The sequence below is a fragment of the Brassica napus genome, unplaced genomic scaffold (assembly GCF_020379485.1).
Source record: "Brassica napus cultivar Da-Ae unplaced genomic scaffold, Da-Ae ScsIHWf_2202;HRSCAF=2855, whole genome shotgun sequence".
Classification (NCBI taxonomy): domain Eukaryota; kingdom Viridiplantae; phylum Streptophyta; class Magnoliopsida; order Brassicales; family Brassicaceae; genus Brassica; species Brassica napus.
Window position 1 is genome coordinate 1 of NW_026015608.1, and position 24965 is coordinate 24965.

The following is a 24965-nucleotide window of genomic DNA, read 5'->3' on the forward strand; positions in this document are numbered from 1 at the left end:
GAACACATATTTCAAACTCTGGTGGTCCGTGAAAATTTGCACCTTTTCTCCGTATAGATACGAGCTCCAGATTTTTAATGCGAATACCACTGCTGCTAACTCTAAATCATGTGTCGGGTAATTAGACTCGTGTTTCCGCAGTTGTCTGGACGCGTAGGCGATCACTCTTCCTTCCTGCATGAGTACGACCCCACTCCGACCCCCCGGAGGCGTCGGTGTAGAACACAAATGTCACCCCCGGTCTAGGTAGGACTAGTACTGGGGCTCTAGTCAGCATGTCCTTTAGTTGTTTGAATCCCTCCTCGCACGCCTCTGTCCATTCGAACTAACCTCCTTGCCCTAAGGCGGGTTAGTGGCCTGGCTATTGTGGCGAACCCTAAACGTACTTATGGTAGTACCTGCCAACCCGAGGAAAACTTTGTACTTCTGTTGCGTTACTTGGGTTGGCCATTTTGTGATCGCGGTGATCTCTCGGGGGTCCACCGCTATCCCTGCTTCGGAGATCAGTGTGTGATTGTTTTCATCGACGATATCTTAATTTACTCCAAGAGCTGGGAGGACCACAGACGCCATTTGAGTATCGTGCTGGGCATTAAGGGAGCAGGGGTTATATGCTAAGCTTAGCAAGTGTAGTTTCTGGCAACGTAAGATTGGGTTCCTAGGACATGTGATCTCCCTTGTAACGCCCGACCGCCCACAACTAATGGGCCACCCACGCCCCTCTCTCGGCCCGTGGGCCATCCCGTTCCAGCGATCGGTCCGTTAATTTTTCTAAAGGCTCGAAATCATTGTTTACTGACCCTGCAATCACCACCCGACCTTTTCCCATGCTTTAGCCTCACTCGCGCACGCTATCGCGAATCACTTCCCGATAGGTCACACCCATCCTTCCACTACTCCAGCTCAAGCACGCTTAACTCTAGAGTTCTTTCAAGATGTGCTCCGGAAAAGGTAAGTCAACTTTGGTGACATAGGTAGCCAAATCAATTCTCTTAAGCCTTTTCACATATCACAACTCGGGATGTTACAATTCACCCCCTCTCAAAGAACGCAACGTCCTCGTTGCGCCCCACGACAGGTCTCAAGACGCCTATCAGGTCAGAACTGAGATGGCTAACCAGCTCTGATACCACTTGTAACGCCCCGACCGCCCACAGCTAATGGGCCACCCACGCCTGCTCTCTCGGCCCGTGGGCCCATCCCGTTCCAGCGATCGGTCCGTTAATTTTTCTAAAGCTCGAAATCATTGTTTACTGACCCTGCAATCACCACCCGACCTTTTCCCATGCTTTAGCCTCACTCGCACGCTATCGCGAATCACTTCCCGATAGGTCACCCATCCTTCCACTACTCCAGCTCAAGCACGCTTAACTCTAGAGTTCTTTCAAGATGTGCTCCGGAAAGGTAAGTCAACTTTGGTGACATAGGTAGCCAAATCAATTCTCTTAAGCCTTTTCACATATCACAACTCGGGGATGTTACAACAATGTTCTCTGGTCAACTGGTGTCTACGTGAAAGATTTGGGAGAGATAAGGTCAGAGCATCGGGTCTTTGTCCTAAAAGCTGGAAGAAAAGGTTCCTGGAAAAGGCGTCTCCAACTGCACCAGACTTTCTTCCTCACATTCCGGCCAAAAGAGGAATGTGTATGATGGGGTTATATATTACATGGGTTGGACTGGTAGGTATAATTTAGTGCTTGTGAGCTTCCACATTAGATCCAGAGACTTCAAAATGATCCAAGTACCTCGTAGGGACGGAGATGAAGTGCTTCTAAGGATGAAGAATGTGAGTCTTATAGAGTATGGTGGTAAAGTAACTATCATTGACCAAACCAATCTTAGGGAAAAGGGTATGCTTGATTTATGGGCTGTGGAAGATGCTGGGAACAAGAACAGCTGGTCAAGGAAAACTATGCATGGTTTTGCAGTCTTCGCAGCTACATTTGGTTATTAATAACATAACTATATACAACATGAAAGGTACAACTCACGATAACAAGGTTTTCTTTATACCAGAGGATATGTTTTCTCCCTTTCACATTCTCTCTTATGACCTTGGAAGCAATGATATGACAAAGATCGAAATAAAAGGAATACCGGACCACTGGTTTAGTACTGATAAATCAACCGTTAGCGTGATGTTGATGGATCAGAGTGAGAGTCTCGTGTACTTGGAGACTTGAATTAGACGTTGCTTTCTACCTCTCTAATGCATTTTTGTTAATTTTGTTTTGTGTGTTAGACTAAATACACTTATGTTATTATTAATTGCTGGTTTTATATGATATTTTATAGAGTTTAATCGTGTGTTCTTGTGTTGGTATCAAGCACGCACTCTCTTTCGCGTTGTTTTTCGTTAAATATGTTCTTTTAAAACCGTACGTATACGTATTATATTGCCTTTCTTGTTATCTTGTGGTGTGCATAGTAGTGCTTCTTATAGTTGTTTTGGCTGCACCTTTGCATTTGAATGTAACTATGCATGAATTTGAACTCGGATTGCTTTATTTTCTTAGGTCATATGTATTATAAGAAAATACGGTATACATGTTTCCACACTTTGTGAACTGCAACATACACGTTTCTACTTTTCGAACTATGTAAGGCGATTAAGATCTTGCACTACTAATTCTCATTCTGTGGTTCAAGAATGCTTGTCTTACCTGAAAAGTTAAATTAGGCACAATATAATGCAATGATAATAACCTCTAAAAACACACAAATTCTGTGCAGCTTAATATTTCTTAGGATAACTGTGTGTTATAAACCGGGGCGTCTAGCTCTGGTGGTAAAGGACTCACAGCTGTGAGCACCGCCACCTAGGTTCGATTCCCGGCCACTGCGGATTTAACATTCGGGCCGCAGCGACACAGATTAGTCTCTTGGACCTGGAAAGCCGTTGGGAAAACTGTGTTTAATCAAAAAAAAACTGTGTGTTATAAATTGCATGCATTTTAGTTGTTTATGGGAATAGTAAAGAAAAATTGAGAAGCACAATTTATTAAATCTAAACATCGAGCACAATGTAAAGACACCAAGAACTTATAACTTCAGTTGTCAGTTTTCTCCAGTCCTTTAACTCTTGGAACACATCGGTACCGAGCAGAATAAACTGGTCCATGCTATAACATACAATGCGACTTACTCAAGAAAACCTGTAGTGTAAATATGTATAGCTAGAAATACCATTTTGGCTACAGAAACAGTCTCTATCAGAAACCAGCATTGGTTAGAGCTCTCCCCACATCTTTTTGGGTTTGAAGTTTGGGTCATTAGTTATACCCTTGAAAGTTGAAACCTATACTTTCACTGCCCTTGCGTCATATCATTTTTCATACTTATTGTTTTGCAAAATCTCAAAGTTCCACATTAGTTCTTTATTGTCTGCATATTTTAAAATGTTTTTTTTTAAACAAAAATGTGTGAGTTTCATGCAAGAAACAAAAGGTACGCATAAAGTTGCACAAACACAAAGATTATAAGAACTTCTCTTCTTATTAGATTTAGAAACTCTCTCAAAACTAAATCTTTCAATGTGTTTCTCTTGATGGAACATCTCTCCATGAGAACTCTTTATATAGGAAGAAGCTACATCTTTTTCTAAGGGCGAAGCTACATCTTTTCCTAATAATAATATGGAAACATTCCTAAGCTCGATATGTTTTCCTTTTTCCTTAACCCATCAAACTTCGCTTTAATGAGTTAACTTGCTCCTCAAGTTAATTGGAATTATCCAACATTCTCCCCTTTAATTCCAACTTGAATCTTAGGTATGTTGATCTTCTGAACTCCAATGAACTTCCATAGACCGTTAATAGGTGCATCGCATTTCTTCGACACGATGTTGCATCAGAACGTGAGTATAGATGCTTCACTGCTTCTCTATGATTCTCTCTTAAGCATCCTATGGTGCTTCGATACGATGTTGCATCAATCTCAGGCTCCTCCTCTGCCTTTGATACTTTCAAACTCGTCTGCATCAGAACGTGAGTATAGTTACATGACTCCATCTTCGTCTTGACAAGTATACCTTGCGCGTATCCTTCTTGTTTGATGTGAATGCCATCAGCTCCTTGCGTTACTTCTATACCAAGATAGTATGTAAGCATCTCGAGGTCTGACATCTCAAATCTTCTTGACATATCATCTTTGAATTGCTTGATAACATTGAGCGAAGTCCATGTTACAAACAAGTCATCGATGTATATAGCTATGATCAGAAGCTCCCCCTTCTGTTTCTTTTGATATACCGCAGGTTCCTTGGTGCACTTCGTGAACTCCATCTCCTTGAGAACACGGTCGAGTTTGATGTTCCAAGCTCTCGGAGCTTGACGCAGACCGTATAGTGCTTTGCTAAGTTTGTACACATGATCCTCCTTTCCTTTCTCCACAAAGCCTTCTGGTTGAGTAACGTATACATCCTCATTTAAGTATCCATTCAGGAACGCAGTTTTCACATCTAAGTGATGGATCTCCCATCCATTAGTTGCTGCTAACGCCAAGAGTAGTCGTACGATTTCTATCCGAGCAACTGGTGCAAATACTTCGTCGAAGTCTATGCCTTGTTGTTGCACGTAACCTTTTGCGACTAGCCTTGCTTTGTTTTTGATCACCGTTCCATCTGCATTCCTCTTGATCTTATAGATCCACTTCAAACCTATCGGTTTCACACCTGCCGGCTTCTTGACGAGCTTTCAGGTCTTATTTTTGATGATAGATTCGACCTCTGCCTTCATTGCATCGATTCAAGCTTGTATCACTGCAGCTTCGATGTAACTTTCTGGTTCACCATCGATGGTGAGCAAGAGTCTGCCACCTTCAAATTCAGCAAGTAGGATGTAATCATCGAACCGCTTTGGTTTTCTGATGTTACGGCCATATCTTGATGTTACATGCTGGTCTTGGTTTGCATCGTTGTTCTCTGCTACTTCGTGGTGTTGGTGATCTTGATGCTCATCACCATCTCCTTCTTCTGTAACATCAATATGAGGAAGCTTGAATGATCCTGGTTCTTCGTCCACGTTTGTTGATAGTGTATACGATGCGGTGAGATGTCTAGTTACACCGTTTTCTTCACAAAAATGAACAAACTCAGAGGATGTGAACTCTCCTCCTCTATCGGTGCGAAAAGTCTTGAGTTTTAGCTTCGTTTGATTCTCCACGTACTCCTTGAACTTTTTGAACCGATCGAACGCTTCACTCTTCTCTCTTAGCAGCATCGTCCACATATATCTTGAGTAATCATCAATTAAGACAAATACATATCTATTGTTTGCTGGTGTTGATGGTGATATCGGATCGCACAAGTCACCATGTACCAACTCCAATGCGTGTGATGCTCGATACTTTGCTTTAGGTGGGAAATACTTCCGAGTTTGCTTTCCAACTAAGCAGGCGCTGCACACATCTTTATCGTGTATCACCTGAGGCATCCCTACTACCATCTCTTTGTCTACCATATTCTTCATGACTCCAAAGTTCACATGTCCTAGCTGTGCATGCCACGTCCATGTAACATCAGTTTCTTGTATTTGAAGACACTTCGGATATTCAACCTCCATTGGCGTCTTGTACAATCGGTTTGGTTGCCTTGCGACTTGTACTAATAGCCTTCCACGGGGATCTTTCAGCATCAGTAAGTCTTCTTTCATATTAACCTCACAACCCATCTCGGTTGCTTGTCCAAGACTTATGATATTGTGTTTAAGACTTGGGATGTAGTAGATATCTTTGAGTGCTCTTCTCTCCCCTGTTTTTCCGATGAACGTGATCGAACCTTTCCCAACAATCTCGACGTTTGATCCATCACCGAATTTGACTTTGCCTTTGATGCTCTCATCTAGGTTTGAGAAGAACTCTGTCTTGCCTGTCATATGGTTACTTGCACCATTGTCAAGGTACCATATACTCGTATTTCCATCGCATTCATCAAACCTCTTAGGAAACACTCTCTCTTCGTTGAGGAATACTACTTCATGCATATATAATGCATCTGCTTCTTGTGTTTCCGTTAGGTTAGCTTCTTCTCTTGGTCGTGTAGGACAATGTGACACGAAGTGCCCCATCTTGTCGCATCGCCAACATCTAACCTTAGAGTAGTCCTTCTTGGTCTTGTCCGAAGCTTCTCCTCCTTTGTTATGACCATCAGAACCATTAGACCTTCCTCGTCCTCTTCCTCTTCCACCATAACCTCTACCTCTGCCTCTTCCTCGCGAGTTGCTATGGCTTCCACGACCTTGTGCATCATTCTTTACAAACATTAGCTTCGTTTGATCTTCATCTTGGGTTTTTTCTTTGATGCGTTCTTCGAAAGCCTTCAATCTCCCAACAATGTCTTCGAATCCTGTTGAATTTAGATCCAACACTTGTTCTAACGAAGCTACGATGTGAATGAACTTCGTTCTTGGAAGTCCCTTCAAAAACTTCTTTACCAGCTTTGATGCTTCCATTATCTCTCCTAACGCGGCTGCTCTCGATGCTAAGCCTGAAAGTTTTCCTGCGTAGTCATCCACCGTGTCTGTGTCTGTCATCTTCAGTTTGTCGAACTCAGACATCAAAGTTTGTAACCTTGCTTCTCTCACGCGATCAGCGCCTAGGTTACGGGATTTTATAGCTTCCCAAATCTTCTTCGATGTATCATGTTCTCCAATCTGAAGTATTAGCGCCTCCGGGACTGATTGAAAGATTAGAGCAATCGCCATATTGTTCTTCTTTGCATCGTTACTCCCTGGATCAATCGTATCCCAAACTTCGTATAAACGAAGAATCACTTTCATTCGCATCGACCATACGGTGTAGTTGGTCGATGTTAGCATCGGACATCGTATGTCCTTCTTCATCTCAAGACCTTTATCACGTGCTTGAGAATCGTCTCCCATGTTTTGATCGAAGTTACAACTCCTCTTGTAAACGACCTTCAAAACCTGGAGCTCTGATACCAATTAAAGTTGCACAAACACAAAGATTATAAGAACTTCTCTTCTTATTAGATTTAGAAACTCTTTCAAAATTAAATCTTTCAATGTGTTTCTCTTGATGGAACATCTCTTTATGAGACTCTTTATATAGGAAGAAGCTACATCTTTTCCTAAGGGTGAAGCTACATCTTTTCCTAATAATAATATGGAAACATTCCTAAGCTCGATATGTTTTCCTTTTTACTTAACCCATCAAACTTCACTTTAATGAGTTAACTTGCTCCTCAAGTTAATTGGAATTATCCAACAACGCAAGTAAGAAATAAGTAGAATTTATAACTTCACTAGGGGGGTGTACGCGCTTCGCGCGGAATATTGTTTTATTATTGCTAAGAGCATGATTTTTTTTGGATAATGTAATTATGTTGTCGTTTTTATTTGTTAAGATCATTTGATGTTTTTAGTGTGTTATGTAGTAGGTGATAAGTTAATATATTTTGCTTTTTTTTTTAATAATGTGTTGTTGTGTGTATAGTACTTGTTAGTAGTCAAATGAGCCTCTAACGTAAACTAATATTGAATTTCAATAACTTTGCATCTACGCATTTGTTGATTCTAAGATTAACGGTTTCATCGTCAAAATTGTATTATATTTTTTTCATATTTTTGAAAATTATAACTTTTAAGATGTTTTTTGCCCTCTCCCCATATTTTAAACTTGAGCCCTCACCGTCTATGTATTTTGTTACATTTTTGGTGTGCGGTGCTTCTCACCATCACCGGAAAAAGACTCACATTCTTCTCTTGTTCTTCTTGCCTTCTTCACCTATGAGATTATATGGTATTTGTTGCAGATCGGGTTTATGAGTTTTCAGTTGTTCGGTTTCTTCCCATGGCATTGTAGGCTGTTCCAGACAATATTGACTGCTCCTCTTTTTTCTTAGATTTCAGCTGATGTTAGGAACTGCATCTCCTTGGTTGAGTAAGAGTTTATTCGTTTTTGATTTTATATTCCTCGTCGTTGGCTTACCGTCAATAGTCTCTGTTAGTTTTGGTTTTCAAGATCTAGTTTTTGGTGTTCTGACTTCTATGCTCTCTTTCATAGCTCGAGGACGGCTCCATAGTTTTCTGATTTCGCTATGTCTCCCTTTCCCTCTCTATTCTTGCATCTCTTTGCAGCTTTCATCGCATCTCTGGTGGCTCTCCCTTTCACCATGTTTGCCACTCGAGATTTGGATAATGTTTTCGTTCGTGTATGCTATGTGGGCTTGGAAGGTTATTTCTGGTCTCAAGTTTAGTCTCTGATTTTTTGGTGGTTGTCTTCCTTTCTCCGTCTCTCAAGTTGTTTCTTTTCTTTCCATGTTTTTCTTGGTATATGTGTGCGGAGTTAATCTCTTGGAGCTTTGGTCCCTTCTATCCAGAGCTTTGTAGTTTTCCAGTTGCATGTCGTCTTCTATGTTCTTGTTTAGTTTGTGAGGTGTTTCTTACTTTTTAGCTACTGGTTGTGATTCCGGTGTTTTAGGCATATATTTTCCTTCTTTTTGGTGGTTTTGGCCTTTCGATTATTATTCTCCCTTTGGCACGCTTTCTTAGTTTATGTGTTGGTTGTCTAGTTTCTTATTCTTAATTTAATTATCTTATGATACTAATAGTGAAATAAATATAATTTGTAAATGAAATAATAAAAATTAGTAAAAAATAATAAAATGATGAAAAGTCTTGCTATTTTTAGGTGTGAATAAATTAAATATTTAAAATATATTTATATTAGTTTATTTATTTCTTGAATTTTAGAGACCAATAAGTGTGAGAATGATTAGATAATACACAATTAGAAATTGATGGAGAAAATTGTAATAATTTAAAAGAAGAAGAATTTAAATACAAAAAAAAACATGAAGACACATGTCAACAAACCCCCCTTCCATATGTCATAAGAAGGGAAAAATCCAACTTTATATATATAGATAGATATGCGCATACGTGATACGTGATACGTTTGTTGTTGTATGTGATCTTTCAAAAGTTTTTAATAATTCTTTGATAATGGAGCCCACACATCAAATAAGCTCCTTGAGCGCGTGCATGTAAACGACCAGTGAAACGCGTGAGAGGGGAGAGAGAGAGCCAAAGCGGTTAAGCAAAATCTTGCACAATCTGTTGCCTCTCCTTGCAGAATAAATGTTGATCGTTGATTATATGAACGGGTAAGATTAAAGCAGATAACATGAATTTGTAATCATGTCTGTATACGTGACATGCAAGAAATGAAACTCTCCTTTTTTTTTTTAATATGATAACGATATTTAAAACCTTTTTTTTCTTCTAATTTTATGCAATTTAGTGTTTCTTTGTATAATTGTGTTTTTTTTCTGTGTGAATTCCCTCAGATTTAATTTTGGGAATGATAAAGAAGAAGTGAAATCACATTTATTAATTAATAAATGTCATGTATTAATAGACGCTTTTGTCTACTTCTCTAAACTGTCATGAAAAATTTTACCCAGGTGTTTCTAGCTAGACTTATTATTGTTCAGTCGAGTATGAAAATTTTGTTATATTTGACAAAATATTACGGCAATATTTTACCAAAATAATAATAACGTTTGCACCAAAAGAAAAAGAAAGAAAGAATAATAACGTGTTAATATGTACAGTTTCTTGAGATCTCTCTCTCTCTCTCTAATTGGTGACTCTCTTTCTCTCTTTTGTTCAGCTCTTGAGGTGGTGGCTCAGCCGTGGATACTTGCATTAGGGGAGGTTGACCCGGCTCTCCTTGCTCGTGCCCTTGGAGTTAAGGTGCCCCACCGAAGACAGAATCAACGTCTGCAGAACCGTTCAACTCTATGATATTTTTATAGAGTTTAATCGTGTGTTCTTGTATTGGTATCAAGCACGCATTCTCTTTCTCGTTGTTGTTCGTTAAAGATGGTCTACCGGTCTAGGAGTATTTGAAAGCTTAGTTTCTTCTTGATGCATGTAACAACTTAAACAAGGTTCGTAGCAAAGGTCTGACCGTAACAAGGAAATAATATGTGGGAAAAGGACAGTAGCATAAACATTCTGAAAAACTAGTAATGAACAGTAATTTAAATTAAAATGCACACAATTTTCATGTTTTATGCCTGCACTTTAACCTTTGTGTCTGATTATCTGGAAAAAGGAAGTCCGATTCACCACTGGACATTAATTTTCTTCAAGATATAGTTTATCAAATACGACCGTAGATATGTCTATATACTATAACGTGAAGATTTGTACTCTTTCATGCATGATATTTTCTAAAAACATGTTATAATTTTTAGAGCTAATTTATATGACATGCATGACATCTTTTTTTTGGGGGCAACTTATAGATTTCATAAGCTTAAAAAGTTTAGTACAAAGCAGGGGAGGCAATATGATGAGCAGATTTCGCCAAGGAGTCCGCTCTACCATTGCAAGCCCTCAAAACATAAGAGAAAAATATAGAAATCGAAAAACATGGATAGGAAGTTTTGCATACTTATTGTTTTGCAAAATCTCAAAGTTCCACATAAGTCTTTATTGCCTGCAACTTTTAAAATGTTTTTTTTTTCTTTTTAAACAAAAATGTGTGAGTTTCATGCAAGAAACAAAAGATACGTAAGTAAGAAATAAGTAGAATTTATAACTTCATATGCATATACGTGATACGTTTGTTGTTGTATGTGATCTTTCAAAAGTTTTTAATAATTATTTTATACGTAAATACTATATAAATTTAACAAATATATTATATATGTTATAGTTTTACATTTTTAAATCAGATGGCGCCTTATTACTAGTACCACAATTATATCTTAATTAGTAGACCATCAAATACAAATAAAAACTGACATAGAATAACCCGATCATAAAAACGTGATGCTGCTGCCTGTATAGCGCAGACGCTTTGTACTTGGAAACAACAAAGAGATTTTCTTCGGCATCACTCGCGAGCTAACTTACTGTTAACAAATCATTGGATATATATATGTATATATATATGTGATCTGATTCTGAATGATCACAATTTATGACGAGAATGGTGCGTGGAAGTTTTGTCTACTTCCGTAAACTTTGTCGTGAAAAATTACCCAGGTGTGTTTTAGACTTATTGTGGACTCTGCCAAACGTTGTTATATGGTTAGCTTTGGCAAAATAATGTGGCAATATTTTACCAAAATAATAATGTGACAACATGTACAATTTCTTGAGATCAAATATATAATACCAAAAGCTATTTTTTGGTGCTGTGTAGATTGTTAGGAGAGAGAAAGATGCACGTGGGGGGTCTGCAACGAAACAAAACGACGAAAAGAGTACAAGGAATATGTTTTCAGATAAAGAATAATGATTAAAAAAATATCTTATTTTTTTTAAGAATTATTTTCTCATATTTGCAAAGAGGTTGCTAAACTCGTCAACTGCAAAATGAGAGTATGAGCTAGCATGTCGATCTTTCCACACCCCCCAAAAATACTGATCATGTATTAGCTTAGAAGTGGACCATTTTGGCTAGCTATCAGAAACCAGCAGCATTGGTTAGACGTTTAAAGTTGAAAACTATAGTTTCACTGCCCTCACGTCATATCATTTTCCATACTAAATTGTTTTGCAAAATCTAAAAGGATCCACATTAGTCTTTATTGTCTGCATTTAAAAAAAAAAAAAAAAGTGTGCGTGTCATGCAAGAAACAAAAAGGTCCGTACCGAGCGCGTGCAAAAAAAAAGATGTATCGAGCGCGTGCCAAAAAAGATGTATCGAGCAATAAAACGCGTGAGCATGAGAGAGACAAATGAAAGCGGTTAGTAAAACTTTTCCCTCTGAAAAGAAAAACAGAGCAATTCTCTCTTTCGATTGAATCCAAAAAAGATGAGCAACTTGAAGGATGCGTTTGCTGAAGAAGCTGCTGGTGACTCATCAGCAGTCATCATGCGTACGAGCGTGGAAGAAGGTACGTGCGTACAGATCTTATATATCCTCTTCCTTGGTGTAAATATCGTTAACTCGCGTCTTTTTTTGAAGCTCCACATCCGGTGGAGGCGGAGGAAGCTGTCGCCGTCGTGATGGCTCCAAATCGTGTGGAGGCGGAGGAAGCTGTCGCCGGTAAGATCTCTCTCTCTCTCTCTCTCTCTCTCTCGTGGTGACTTGGTGATTCTCTCTCTCTCTTTTGTTCAGGTCTCCGTGCTCTCCTTACTCCTCCAATTCCGGTGGAGGCGGAGGAAGATGTCGCCGTGGCTCCAGTCGCCGTGGCTCCAGTCGCCGTGGCTCCAGTCGCGGTGGCTCCCGTCGCGGTGGCTCCCGTCGCCGTGGCTCCGGTCGCCGGTAAGAAATCTCTCTCTCTCTCTCTCTCTCTCTCTCTCTCTCTCTAATTGGTGACTCTCTCTCTCTCTCTTTTGTTCAGCTCTTGAGGTTGTGGATCGGATCCACTTCAGCCGTTGATACTAGCATTTGGGGAGATTGATCCGGCTCTCCTTGCTCTCTTTGCTCCTCCAAATCCGGTGGAGGCGGAGGAAGCTGCTGTCGCTGGTAAGATCTCTCTCTCTGACTCTCTCTCTCTCTCTCTCTGACTCTCTCTCTCTCTTTTGTTCAGGTCTCCGTGCTCTCCGTGCTCTCCTTACTCCTCCAATTCCGGTGGAGGCGGAGGAAGATGTCGCCGTGGCTCCAGTCGCCGTGGCTCCGGTCGCCGGTAAAAAATCTCTCTCTCTCTCTCTCTCTCTAATTGGTGACTCTCTTTCTCTCTTTTGTTCAGCTCTTGAGGTGGTGGCTCAGCCGTGGATACTTGCATTAGGGGAGGTTGACCCGGCTCTCCTTGCTCGTGCCCTTGGAGTTAAGGTGCCCCACCGAAGACAGAGTCAACGTCTGCAGAACCGTTCGGCTCACGAGAGAGCCAAGTCTCGTAGAGCACGGATGTCTCTCGAGAAATACTTTCTGGAGGTGATTGAGGCTGCGGCAGAAATGGGGAAACAGGGAGGAGATGGAGGCGGGGGCGACGGCGGAGATGGAAGCGGGGACGACGGCGGAGATGGAAGCGGGGACGACGGCGGAGATGGAGGCGGGGACGATGGCGTCCTCGGTTGATCGAATATCGTTTGTTTTACCAATCTCATGGCGTCGTTTTTCTTAAGACTTTGGAATACTAGCATGCATTCACTTGTTTTAATAATACGCCATTAATATTTTCCTTTTTAAGACTTTGGAATCAAATACGAATTGCATTACCGTCAATGATTTAGGTTTGCACTGTTGTAGATAGTGTATTCCTTGAGCTACAAGAAACATCAACAGAGAAAAGTTTTGTTTACGACGATTTATTAGGAGAATGGTGCATGGATGTTTTTGTCTATCCAATATGTTGGGCAATGGAAAGTCTATCCAATACCCACCAAAAATGTCATCTTTAGCATCCTTTTTTTTTTTTTTTTAATCTGTTTATAGTATATTCTTCCAAATATTTATGACAAGTTTTCAAATTATGAAAGTGTCGACCAGGTTCAATTTTAACTTTCTTTTATAAAAAGAGTTAATCTTAACTACACGACATCCATGTTCTATGTATCACGACCAACTATTATACCAGATAGGACACATAAACAAACGAGCTTCACAATTTACCCCAAATACTGTACACAAATGTGTTACAAATATACAACGAACTGTTTTATGTATAAGAGTTCCACATGACTGCTACTATGTCAGAGTCAGTATAACGAACTTCAATCAACATTTCATCATCAATAAGTTTGTAGAAGACATTGGATACAAATGTTGACAAAGGACAAAAAAAAACACAAAATGAAACAAATTGAAAAGAAAAACACATTCCCCAATTCACAAAAACATGAGGATGGAAGAGTCGTGTGCATTAGTAGAAGAAAAGATCACCTGGCTGGAACAAAAACTAACTTCATTCCCTTTTTTTTCTAGCGCGGAACTCTCTTCCGGCTAAGGATCTCTTGTTCTTTCAGACGGTGTTGGAACCGAGCTAGACGGGCTTGAAGGCTTACGAGCCCAGCTGCTTTACGGGACAAGGCAAAGTTCAGTTGTGTCACATAGTTGTCAATCATGCTCCCTGGCCGATCCACCTCCGCTAGTAATTTCATTTCCTGCTCAAACCCAATACAATGTTGCAATAACCAAAAGACATAAGCCAATAACAAAGTAGGTGAATGGCTTTATTTTGTACCTCGCGAACAATCTCCATCGTATCCTCGATTTCTTTTCTGTGTGCTGTAATTAAGGCCTCTTCCTCCTGCCAGAGATCAAAACCCAATTATAATTAAACCGCAGTACAGATTTCTTAATTTTGCAAAATTCATTACATTCCCTGGAACCAGATGGGGTTATTACCTCAAGCAGTGCACTGATGTTTTCATCAGGAGAAGGTGGCTCCGTTATTGTTTCATATTGCCTTGAAGAACCATCGTTCGTGTTCCGACTGGCGGTAGTACTATTGAGCTGTCTGAAGTTTATCGTCGCAGGAACATCAGACGCACTGATGGAATCTCTTTTTGACAAGTTTAGATATCTTTCTGGTTTTTCCTCCCGGGGAACTTTCCTACGAGTCGGTGATACCTTCTTCACTTTTTCTTCCTGATCTGAAGCGTCTTGAGAATAAGAAGATGACTGAATCCTTTGACTGGTGGAGCCGCCGCCAAAAGAATTCCACTTTCTTCTTTAAAGCTGACCGGATATGAAGATGGGTAATTTGTAGGCTGCTTGAATTCAATACCCGAAGTAGAGTAGCTGTTGTCTTTCTCTACCCTTCTCCCTGTCTCCTATGCATTATATTCCTGCGGAGGCTCAAAAACATCTTCTGCATCGTTTGAAGCTAGTTGAGAAGAAGCCAAAGACGCATCCTTATTAGCTGGCGGCAACGAGTTATAGGTTTGATCCTTCTTGCTATTTCCACTTTTAGATAGACTTGTAACCCTGTTGTAAAATTAGTAAATTACAGACATGAGTTCAAGAGATGAAACCGAGAGTTATCTCAGAAAGGTTTTTAGCTCATCAAAAACATACCGATCGGCGTATCTTAATGTATTTAGGGTATGTTCGCATGATCCTTCGTTTGGAGAGATGCAAGAAATCATCACAGTTCTTGAGTTTCCAACAAATGAGTCACGGAGCACTTCAGTTAGTTTGCTTCCACGGAATGGAATATGTAGCTGGTCATTGTCCAGCGCGCGGATACATTCTTTGAGAGCTAAGAGACTCTTATTGATTTCTGCACCTTCAATCCTAAGAAACAACCATAGTTAAAAAGAACAGTTCAGATCAAGAGTAGTCATCCTGACGGTAGAAGGTAGATTTACTTTATCCATGAGGCCAAACAATCATTTTAAACCTAAGTTCTACATAGATGGGGAGGTCAATACTCTTTTAACAGATGACAAAGATGATCTTACCTTGTCTGGCGGTCATTGTCTGTGGTGTCTGCACCTCTTTCACTGCCAGCAAGATCAATGAAAGAAATCTTCCCAACAACTTTCCCTCGTGATTCGTTATTATCATTATTATTTCGTCGAGTTTCTTTCACCTCCACATGCTTTTTGACAACAAGCTGCAAAATAGCATGTGATCTAGAAGATTCCTCATTGGCGCCAGTTGATCCTGTGCTCCTTGAAGCACTCCCTTTATCGATATAATCCTTTACGATTTGAATATCCGAAACTTCAAACTCTTGCAGGCCAACAATGCAAACTTGTTGTCTACCATCTTCTCGCATACAAAGTTTCCTGCTCAGCAACAACTTATTAGTCAGCCAACTATTCACATGCATTTCTAAAACATGCAAACAGTATTAGAGTATGGAGACTGATAGAAGAGTAAATATATATACTACAATGTCCAATGGCATACAAATGAAGAAAATAAATTTGAATGTGCCAGCTCAAGCTGTTGACGTTTTTGTCCAGCGGCATTTTTCCAAAAAAAAACTCATAATACCAAATGTGCCATTTAAAAGATATGAGAACAGAAAAAGAAACACTAACTTTCTCTCGGAGAGAAGATCGTAGAGCTTTCCACCATATATCTCGAAATAACTGAGCCACAACTTAAGCCTCTGATCACGATATACTGGTTGACTCAACATCCTCATAAGATCTTGAACGGGCCCGTATAGGCAGTGGTTTCATTGTGAATGTCTTACCGCTACCTAATTAAAGCAAAACATTATCAAGGTCACAGAAGCAAAAAGATAATATTAACGAGTATAAAGTAAAAGGCGATAGGAATACTAGACTTATTACAATAACATTGACCTAAGAAATAATTCCCATGGCAAAAGTATAATTATGTACCTGTTTGACCATATGCAAAACAGGTAGCTTTGGTTCTTTGAAAAATCGTGGGAATAATTGGCTCTATCGTGACCCGATACACCTGATCAAGGGAACAGTAAACAACTTTAGAATATATAACACAGCTTAAAATGGAAATCAAACTAGAAAAAAGGTGGACGAACAGGAATGCTAGACTATAATTTAAAGTTCACATGGTTAGTTTATTTTAAAACTAATCTATGTTATCTCGCATCTTGAAGTACAATAACGCACCCCACTAGGGTTGCCGGTAGATTTCAATTCCTTAAGGCTATTAAATTACCTCGTCATTTGAAACATGCTCACCCAGAACAGCATCAAAGCAAAACTCATGTTTTTCCATATATGCAGTCAAATCCACCTGCACCAACAAAGATTAAGTTTCATTCAATATCAGAAAAAGAAACATAAAATGAAGAGGGTCTATGACCTTTCATCTCGTTGAACTGAATCATGGATGTCATGTTATCTTTTAATGTAGCGCACACACGAACCTTCAATTTGATCTCGTGAACGGTCAAAGAATTATTAGAGACAGTGATGATATCGTCCTCCTTTTTAGCGGTTTCCTTTTTATTCAGCGGTCTCTTCCTTACCTGAATAAATATGTAAATATGTATAGTTCTCCAGTGATGACGACCATTGCTTGAATTACAACCAAGCAGTGGGAAACCAGGTAACAAGATCGAAAGAAATGCCATACCACTACTCTTATTTTGGCTACACTGTTCTCTCTTCCACTACTTTCTTTTTCACTCCTAGGAAATGGGCTCGAAGGTTCAGCGTCCTGTTCTTGTCGCTGTTGCTGGTTAGCTGGCACACTGAAATCTTCTTCAAAAGCCTGATTGACACTTGGCATGAAAGGCGATGGCTCAAACGGTTCAGAAATCAATGAGTTGGTGACTATTACGATGAAATAATTATCATTAAGCAGCGGAAAATGAAAGAAAAATTCCACCAAACAGACCACATTCCCGACTCCTTTTTATTGCAATAGCTCCTCTAAGTTAATGAATTACTTGAACAAGTAATTAACTTCAATATCTATATGATAAGTTTCACAACAGTAGTAATTATGTTGACTAACAACGGTATCCAGGTCCCAAATCAAAAGCCGACTAAGTTTATGTCCAAAAGATGATTATAATGGGGCTGAATCATACATAGCCGGTAGGTGAGCGTCAATAAAAGATTGTAAAGGGGGTGTTAACAAAAAAAAAAGTAGCAACAACCAAGATAGAGCTCAAAGATATTCCTCATCCTACCGTATGTGGTCACAAACCGGCAAAAATAATAAAGTTATGTGATTTAATTTCCCTTGCAAACATACCTCGGACAGCAGCTCTGTGTCATCCATTGCGTGAAGATCTAGCAAGCCAGCTCCAAAGTCACCTCTCAACTCAGGTGAATAAAACCCATCTGAAGGGGGCATAGCTGCTGATGTTTGACCAGTGGGTGTATACGGCTCAGAAGCAGATTACCCATTCAAATTAAGATTTCTCATTAATTTGAAAAGTCTTTGCTTCTCTTCAGCAGTTTGTGCTCCATAACCCTAATACAAAATAATATATCATAAAGGAGTTGTCCACTGAAAACAGAAAAAATGACCAAAACGATGATCACATGTATAGAACCCAATGGACATGACACACAGTTAAGAATCCTACTTCCACACATTTAGAAGCTTTAGCAGAAAAAATATACCCAAAACTTTATAATTAAGAATGATACATGCTCTGATCACAAACATATAGAGCTAAGAATTGAGCATACTAAAGAAACCATATAAAAGTATATGCAAGAATCTAAAGGAAGAAGTTACTACCTGCATGAGAAGGTTCGGGAGATGACGCTGATCAGTACCTGCGGAAGCAACAGGAGACCCAAGATGCTGTAAACCAGCGGACTGGAGCCACCGCGCCATGACGGCATCCCCAGCCTCGTTTCCAGGTCCTGCGCATTGTTAAGAGCTCCATCGTACAACGCCGTCGCAGCCGCAGCAGCATTACTCTGCTGCATATGGCCGCCCATGAGGCGCTGTGATCTTCGTTGAGGAGCCAGAGCAACAACGACTCTTCCTCCAAAACAAAAGCCACAGTCAATAGTGATAACATCATCAGCAACAAGTTTCCGTCTAATGAGAAATCGATTGCGAAAACTCACCATGAGGAGAGGAAGCTGCGACTAACACCTGGAAACTTGATTCACTCTCCTTCGGAATCTGAAATTCAATCGATGGATTCAGCTTTCATCAGAGAATGGTGCAAAAATGTCGATGAATCTCAGGTGTTACAAGGAAAGGTTACCTGATCTGTGTGATCTGGAGTTTTCTCGGGAAACGATCAGATCTATGGGAGGGAGGAAGGAACCCTAAGCGAGACGTATTGTTTGGGTATGGAGAGAGAGAGAGAGAGAGAGAGAAGAGAGGCGAATCTGATTCAAATTTTCGTCGCCTATCCCGTAAGCGATGCCGGGGCAGAGAGAGAGAGAGAGAGAGAGAGACCAAGGTGATTTGACAAGGTACTATTATTATTATTAATTAACAACAACAAACAACCATTCGAAACATCTACCAATTTTTTAAGTAACTAATAAGAACCCCCTTAACTTTCATAAAATGTTTGATTTGCCCCCCAATGTTTTTATACATTGCATTGATCTAAGCCATGAGCATCCATTTCTCACACACATTTCATTTCATGCTGCTAATTCTGACCTTGGAGAAATCTATACTATCGGAAATCTCTTCTTCTTGTGGAATCTAAACTCAGCTTATTCCATATGAAAATATGAATGTGTTGAGTTTATTTAATTGAAAAACGTTTATTACAGAGATATCTTTCAATTACAAAGAAAAACTATCAAAATCAGCTCAAAACAATAAACCATATGAGAAACGACTTTCTCTATAAACTCAAATTCTTTGCTGATTTCGTGTATTTGAATGAATGCTCCTTTGAATGTCTTCCTCCCTAATTACCGAGAGAAGTCAGTAGATCTTTTCATATGTTTTTTCTCTCGGGTTTTCTTCAACCGTCTTTCTTCTCTGAGCTTAATTTTTAAAGAGTCTAGTCGATAAGTTATTAAAGAGGGTCTTTCAACAACTAAATTACCATGAGTTAGTAGATAGAAAATGTTTATTATCACACGCAGGGCCGTCTAATAGCACGTGCATGTGGAGCGGTCGAATATGGTCTAAATATAAAAATAAAAATTTTAAAGAAATTTTCAACAATATATACATAAATTATAGCCTAAAACTTCAAAATTTAAATACAGTAATGACTAATTTAGAGTTTATATAATTTATAAAAGAACGTTAAATATATATAAATAGAACTATTAGTTTTTAAAGCTATTTCATTATGCTTTAAATATATCGCTAATATTTTTGAACAGGGCCCAAAAAATAATTGAGACGGTCCTGATCACACGCATAAAATTGGTGTAGTAGATTACTATATAAGGTGAATTAATACATACTGTAGCACTTTTGGATTTATAACAATATAAAATTGTGATACATGATTACTGTTTTGGTAATAGTATCAGTACATATTAGTAATCAAAATTGAAATCATTCAACTCATTGAGTTTTCTATAAGTAAGTCATTATTGCCACAACTTTTGAAGTATATTTTCGAACTGGAAATGTTGCATATGCCAATATACTATATTGATGGAAGCTAAAGATTCTATCTACCCACGTAAAAGTAAGCAGTGACCAGATAGTTTATTCTTTTTATAGCACGGCAAAAAAGTTGATTTGCTTAAAGATGTTCAAGGACCTAAATTACGTATTTATACTAAATCATGAAAAACATAAGTATATTCCAAGTTTCTGATTGATTATGTGGCAATATAGTTAAGGTATGATGCCATACCTCTGATAATGAAGGTTTCAAATTAACAATTAATTTGGTTTGTATCGATTTACTTGCTGAGAACAAACTATTACATCAAGTGGCAAAACAAAATGTGTGGGGTTACTTAAATTTGAATCAAAATGCTTTTGCTTGAGCCTAAAGCGTTTTTATGATGAGAGGGATTCGAATTTGAAGTCGAAACAGTTACGGAGGAGTTGTCGAAGCTCCATGTTTTTTTTTTTGTATCGACAAAACCGATCTCTGGTTTTGGGCAGCATCACAAAAACCACCCTGATTGTTTAAAAAGTGTAGAGTAAAAGTGTATCGTATCTAAACTCATACGTCCAACACACAACTACACTTTAAATATGTTAACATGTACTGAATATGTTAACATTTTTTATATGTTTAACGTTCTGTTATAAATTATATAAACTCTAAATTAGTATGTACTGTATTTAAATTTTGAAGTTTTAAACTATAATTTATGTATATATTGTTGAAATTTTTTTTAAGAATTTTATTTTTATATTCGGGCCCTGATCGACCGCTCCACATTCACGGCCCTGAACCAGATGCTTTGTAAGAAATGGGAATAAATGAGAAAACAGAGAAGAAGCAAAAAGAGTTGAAACATCGTAAAGTCGACCACGTTATGTTTGCTGTTACTTGAGCTACGTACCAGCTAATATTGGTTATACACTCTTGTTTGTACACACCATAGAGCATGATTAACTCCGGTTTTTAAGCTCGGGTTCTTAACTCATGATTTGATATTTTTTTAATTTTTAATTTTTACACTTTTTGGCTAAAAGACGGCTTTTAGACCATGATTGACCTTAGTCTCTTAACTTAGGTTTTTAGTTTCGGGTAAGAGATATAAGAGCCGTCTCTTAGCCGAAAAATGTAAAAAAAAAAACAAAAAAATGTCAAATCATGAGTTAAAAACCCCGACTAAGATACCAGAGTTAATCATGCCGTTATATCTCTTATTTAAGAGATGCTTGTTAGTTTTTTTTATAAAAAACCGCAAAAACTAAGAAATGTCTCTTACCCGAAGGTAAGAACCGCAATTAAAAGACTAGGGTTAATCAGGCATGTAACCTCCAAACCCGAGTTTACGCATCAAGGACTCTACTTTGTCTCAAATTCTTTAATTTGCCCCTAACTTTATTTCCTTGTTCAATTTTAAATTTCGATAAGAGCAGTCAGATCGCGGGAATCCCAAAATGTTTTGAACAGTGACATAAAACCCTAAGAATCCCAAGTCCTCTCAGTATCACTCGCCATGGATGAGGAGCTTTTGCTCGCTAGAATCATCGCAGGATTCGAAGGAGGAGGAGGAGACGATGAATCCCACTACCACGAACTCGTCGCGGATCTCAAGTCTCTCCTCGACACAGACGACGATGAAATCCTCGATCGGTTCTACGTCAGCCTCTCCTCTACGGCTTCATCGTTCCGCCGCCATGGATTCTCCGGTTGAATCCGGCCGTCTGGCTATTCTAGCCTCCGAGGCCTATCTCTCTCTGCCCCGTTTTCACTTTCTTCTCCCCCGTCGCGTTTCTCTCTCTGCTGGGATCGATTCGCCGCTACCTCAAACCTCGTCGCCGGGAGGATTCGGGAGCTGCGGCGTCGTCTCAAGGGAACAAGAAGAAGAGAGGACGCGGTGGTGGTTCGAGGAAGAACGCTAGAAACCCAGGGCGTGAAGATGGGGACGAAACGGAAGAGGGTGGGTTCGATGCGAAGTTGGTGTTTAGAGTGCTGGAGCGTCTGGGCTCGGTTCTGGGCTTTGTTCATTTGGATAGATTTCCCGATAGCTTGAAGTCTTTGGTACAGACTGTGAGCGAGATTCCTTTACTAGGTTTTGAATTACGATCGATTGATGGAAATGTGCGGGAGGATTCTGGGTGGAGTGTTGAGCTCTGACAGCCGCTGAGATTTCGAAGTCTTTGACACCGTTGCTTTTGATGGGGAAGCATCAGGCGAGAAGCTTCGCGTTGGGATTTGTGTCAAGGAAGATTATGGGTTTGGCTAAAGATAACTCTGAGTTGAAAAAAGTTGTTTGTAATTTGCCTAAGTTTTTGGTTCACAAGGCGCCTGAGAAGGCTGAGCCGCGTGGGTTTGCTGTGGAGGCGATACTGGAGATAGTAAAGGCAATGGAGGTTGAGGACCAATCGGAGTTTGTTGATTTTGTGATGAAGATGGGTCAAGGGAAATCTAATCTGAGGATATTAGCTGTTGATCTTATACCTTTGATGATGAGCTCATTAGGAAACCCCTTTGGAAGTATTAGTTCAGAGGATAGCGTGGAAGACTCGTGGGGATTGGGTTGTGTTAATGCCTTAGTGCAGCGGTGTTCAGATTCAAGCGCTTTAATTAGAGCTCGAGCTTTGTCCAACTTGGCTCAAGTTGTGGGGTTTTTGTCTGGTGATGGAAGGAGTAGGTCGATCCTGAAACAAACCCTTGGGTTTACTGGTGGTGAGACTTCAGAGGGAAAAGGTAGAATAACTGACCTTTTGAAGAAGAGATGTGTGGATGAGAAGGCGGCTACCAGGAGAGCAGCTCTTCTTCTAGTTACAAAATTGACATCCCTTTTGGGTGGTTGCTTTCATGTTAGTATCCTAAAGACATTGGGTACATCTTGTTCTGATCCGCTCATAAGTATTAGAAAGGCTGCAATTTCAGCTCTTTCCGTGGTATGTTTTCTGTGACTCAGTGTCTTCCTTCTCCCTTACTTTGATACGAGTATGCTTTGTCTTTTACTATCTTAAATTTGAGGAAACCAAATTTGGAGGGCCGAAATGTTCTATATGAATGAATGAATGATTGTGCGTCTTAGTCATTTGGATGAATGAGGGAACGTATAACAATTGTTTCTTTTGCTAGTACTAAAATCTTGTCTAACTTATTTCTAAATATAGGTTAAATCAGTGACTTGTTCATATGCCTCTCGCTCCCTTTTCTTTATTTGATAATGTAAATCATTGTCTTTTTCTGTTCACTGTAGGCCTTCAGAATATGTACAGATGAAGTTGTAACCACTGAATGGTTACATTCTGTCCCTCGGATGGTCGTGGACAATGAAACTAGCATCCAAGAAGAATGCGAGAATGTCTTTCATGAACTAGTCCTGGAGAGAATATCGCGAGCGGGAAATTCCCTTTCTCAGGGCAGTGCTTCTCTCCCAGACAACTGGAGCTCTAGCTCAAAAGATCTAGACAGAGACATTGAAGCGTTGTTTCCAGAAGGAGTTTTGGTTCTCCTAAGGGAGCTCTGCAACAGCGAGGTTTCCCCTTGGGTAAAGAAAATATGTGTAAGTTTGGGCAAGAAGAAGCAACTGAAACCAAGAGTTGCCCTTGCGCTGCAGAGTATCATAAAGGAATCTGAATCACTCTGGTTAAACCGTTCAATGCCAATAAATAAATGGACAGCTCCTGCCGGGGCTTGGTTTCTTCTTTCAGAGGTGTCAGTTTTTCTTCCAAAGTCTGTCGAATGGGAGTTTCTTCACCATCATTGGCAGTTGCTAGACAAAAATGACTTGCAAGGTTAGCCAGTTTTCATTATACGGCATCTAAACTAACTCGCTTACGTCTCTACTTATTGCTCTTAGTAGCGTGGTTTCAATTGTAACTACTGCCCTAGGTAAACCAGTTCTTGAATGTGTGTTTTGATGATGCGGCTTTTCAGAAGGAACAGATGGACAAGGTGATGAAGAGGGTGTAGAGTGTAATTCTTCTACATGGGCTGGGGATCGAGTTTTTCTTTTGCAAACTATCTCCAATGTTTCCCTTCAGCTGCCACCAGAGCCTGCTGCAGATCTGGCCGACAATTTGCTAAAGAAAATCGAAAAGTTTAACCTGCATTCTGCTGAGGTAATCATTGGATTAATAGCTTTTCGATCTCATATATGATATCAAATTTCGAAGGCGTAGCAAGATACTGGGTTTTGTATTGGACGTATTCCTTCAGATAGATATATTTTTTTCCTCTACATCTGTGTAATGGGACCTGGTTTTAGTGCAACTGTTGAATGCTTGAATCGATCAGATTATATTATTCACTGGTTTGTGGATGGATTTTTTTATCGCTAATCCATGTATGGTTTCATGTGTCTCATGATCTTAGTAAATGCTATTCAATGACAGGTCGATGCACATGTTAAAGCATTAAAAACTTTGTGCGTAAAGAAGGCGCGTATCCCGGAGGAGTCGGATGTGCTTGTCAAGAAATGGGTAGAACAAGTTTTATCTAAGGCATCTAAGGTCACTGAGAAGTACATCGAGGGGATCTCCAGTAATAATCTTTCTTTCGCCACACCAGCAATGCTTGGAAGTAGGAGAAGCAAGAAACTGAACTCTGTATCCAAGAAGTTATCAAAAGCAATCACAGCAGTATATACCATTGGATCTTGTGTCATTATATATCCTTCAGCTGACACGACCAAAATTGTTCCGTTGTTACATACTGTAATCACTTCAGGAAGTTCTGATTCAAAGCTGAAAAACAAATTGCCACAAGCCAATGCTTGCTTGAAGCAGAAAGCTCCTCCTCTCTATAGTCAGTCTTGGTTGACCATGGCGAAGATTTGTTTGGCTGACGGGAAGCTTGCTAAAAGATATATCCCTCTCTTTGCACAGGTCGGTGGATTGCCTTTGCTGATTTCTCTGCCCACTTATCATTTCGATTATTTTGGAAGGAAAATTCAGTGACTGGCAGCTTCCTTTATCTCTGCTGTTTATTGTAACCTATGTGAGCTCCTTGATGCCTTGCTCTTACAGGAGCTTTGAAAAGATGTGATGTGCAGCCTTGCGTAACAATCTTGTAGTGGCGATGACAGACTTTTGTGTTC

The 24965-nt window shown here is 39.6% G+C and overlaps 3 protein-coding genes and 2 pseudogenes across 4 annotated transcripts; 4 read left to right on the forward strand and 1 right to left on the reverse strand.

The window, feature by feature from the left end:
- Window positions 1–1479: 1479 nt before the first annotated feature.
- On the forward strand, window positions 1480–2302 carry LOC106394644 (F-box/LRR-repeat protein At2g40920; the record flags this gene model as incomplete). Its single annotated transcript, XM_022712501.2, is given in 4 exon segments — window positions 1480–1582; window positions 1585–1644; window positions 1647–1912; window positions 1914–2302. Coding segments are annotated over 4 exon segments (699 nt in total), but the record flags the coding sequence as incomplete, so codon positions are not given.
- A 6723-nt stretch (window positions 2303–9025) lies between these two features.
- On the forward strand, window positions 9026–13100 carry LOC125600336 (single-stranded DNA-binding protein 2-like). The gene is made up of 2 exons (XM_048773105.1): window positions 9026–9716; window positions 12757–13100. Exons 1-2 carry the CDS (start codon window positions 9567–9569, stop codon window positions 13000–13002), a joined length of 396 nt encoding a protein of 131 aa, XP_048629062.1. The 5' UTR covers window positions 9026–9566; the 3' UTR covers window positions 13003–13100.
- Window positions 10255–13100, forward strand: LOC125600337 (proline-rich protein 27-like). Of its 2 annotated transcripts, XM_048773107.1 has the most exons (6): window positions 11048–11875; window positions 11947–12027; window positions 12100–12246; window positions 12326–12450; window positions 12515–12610; window positions 12674–13100. In XM_048773107.1, exons 1-4 carry the CDS (start codon window positions 11794–11796, stop codon window positions 12361–12363), a joined length of 348 nt encoding a protein of 115 aa, XP_048629064.1. In that variant the 5' UTR covers window positions 11048–11793; the 3' UTR covers window positions 12364–12450; window positions 12515–12610; window positions 12674–13100. The 2 variants fall into 2 exon arrangements, with proteins under 2 accessions (XP_048629063.1, XP_048629064.1); XM_048773106.1 differs by lacking the exons at window positions 12515–12610; window positions 12674–13100 and having other exon boundaries at window positions 10255–11875; window positions 12100–12508.
- Window positions 13101–13628: 528 nt separating this feature from the next.
- On the reverse strand, window positions 13629–18293 carry LOC106396702 (annotated as a pseudogene).
- Window positions 18294–21337: 3044 nt separating this feature from the next.
- LOC106392983 lies at window positions 21338–24825 on the forward strand (annotated as a pseudogene).
- The last annotated feature ends 140 nt before the right edge of the window (window positions 24826–24965 follow it).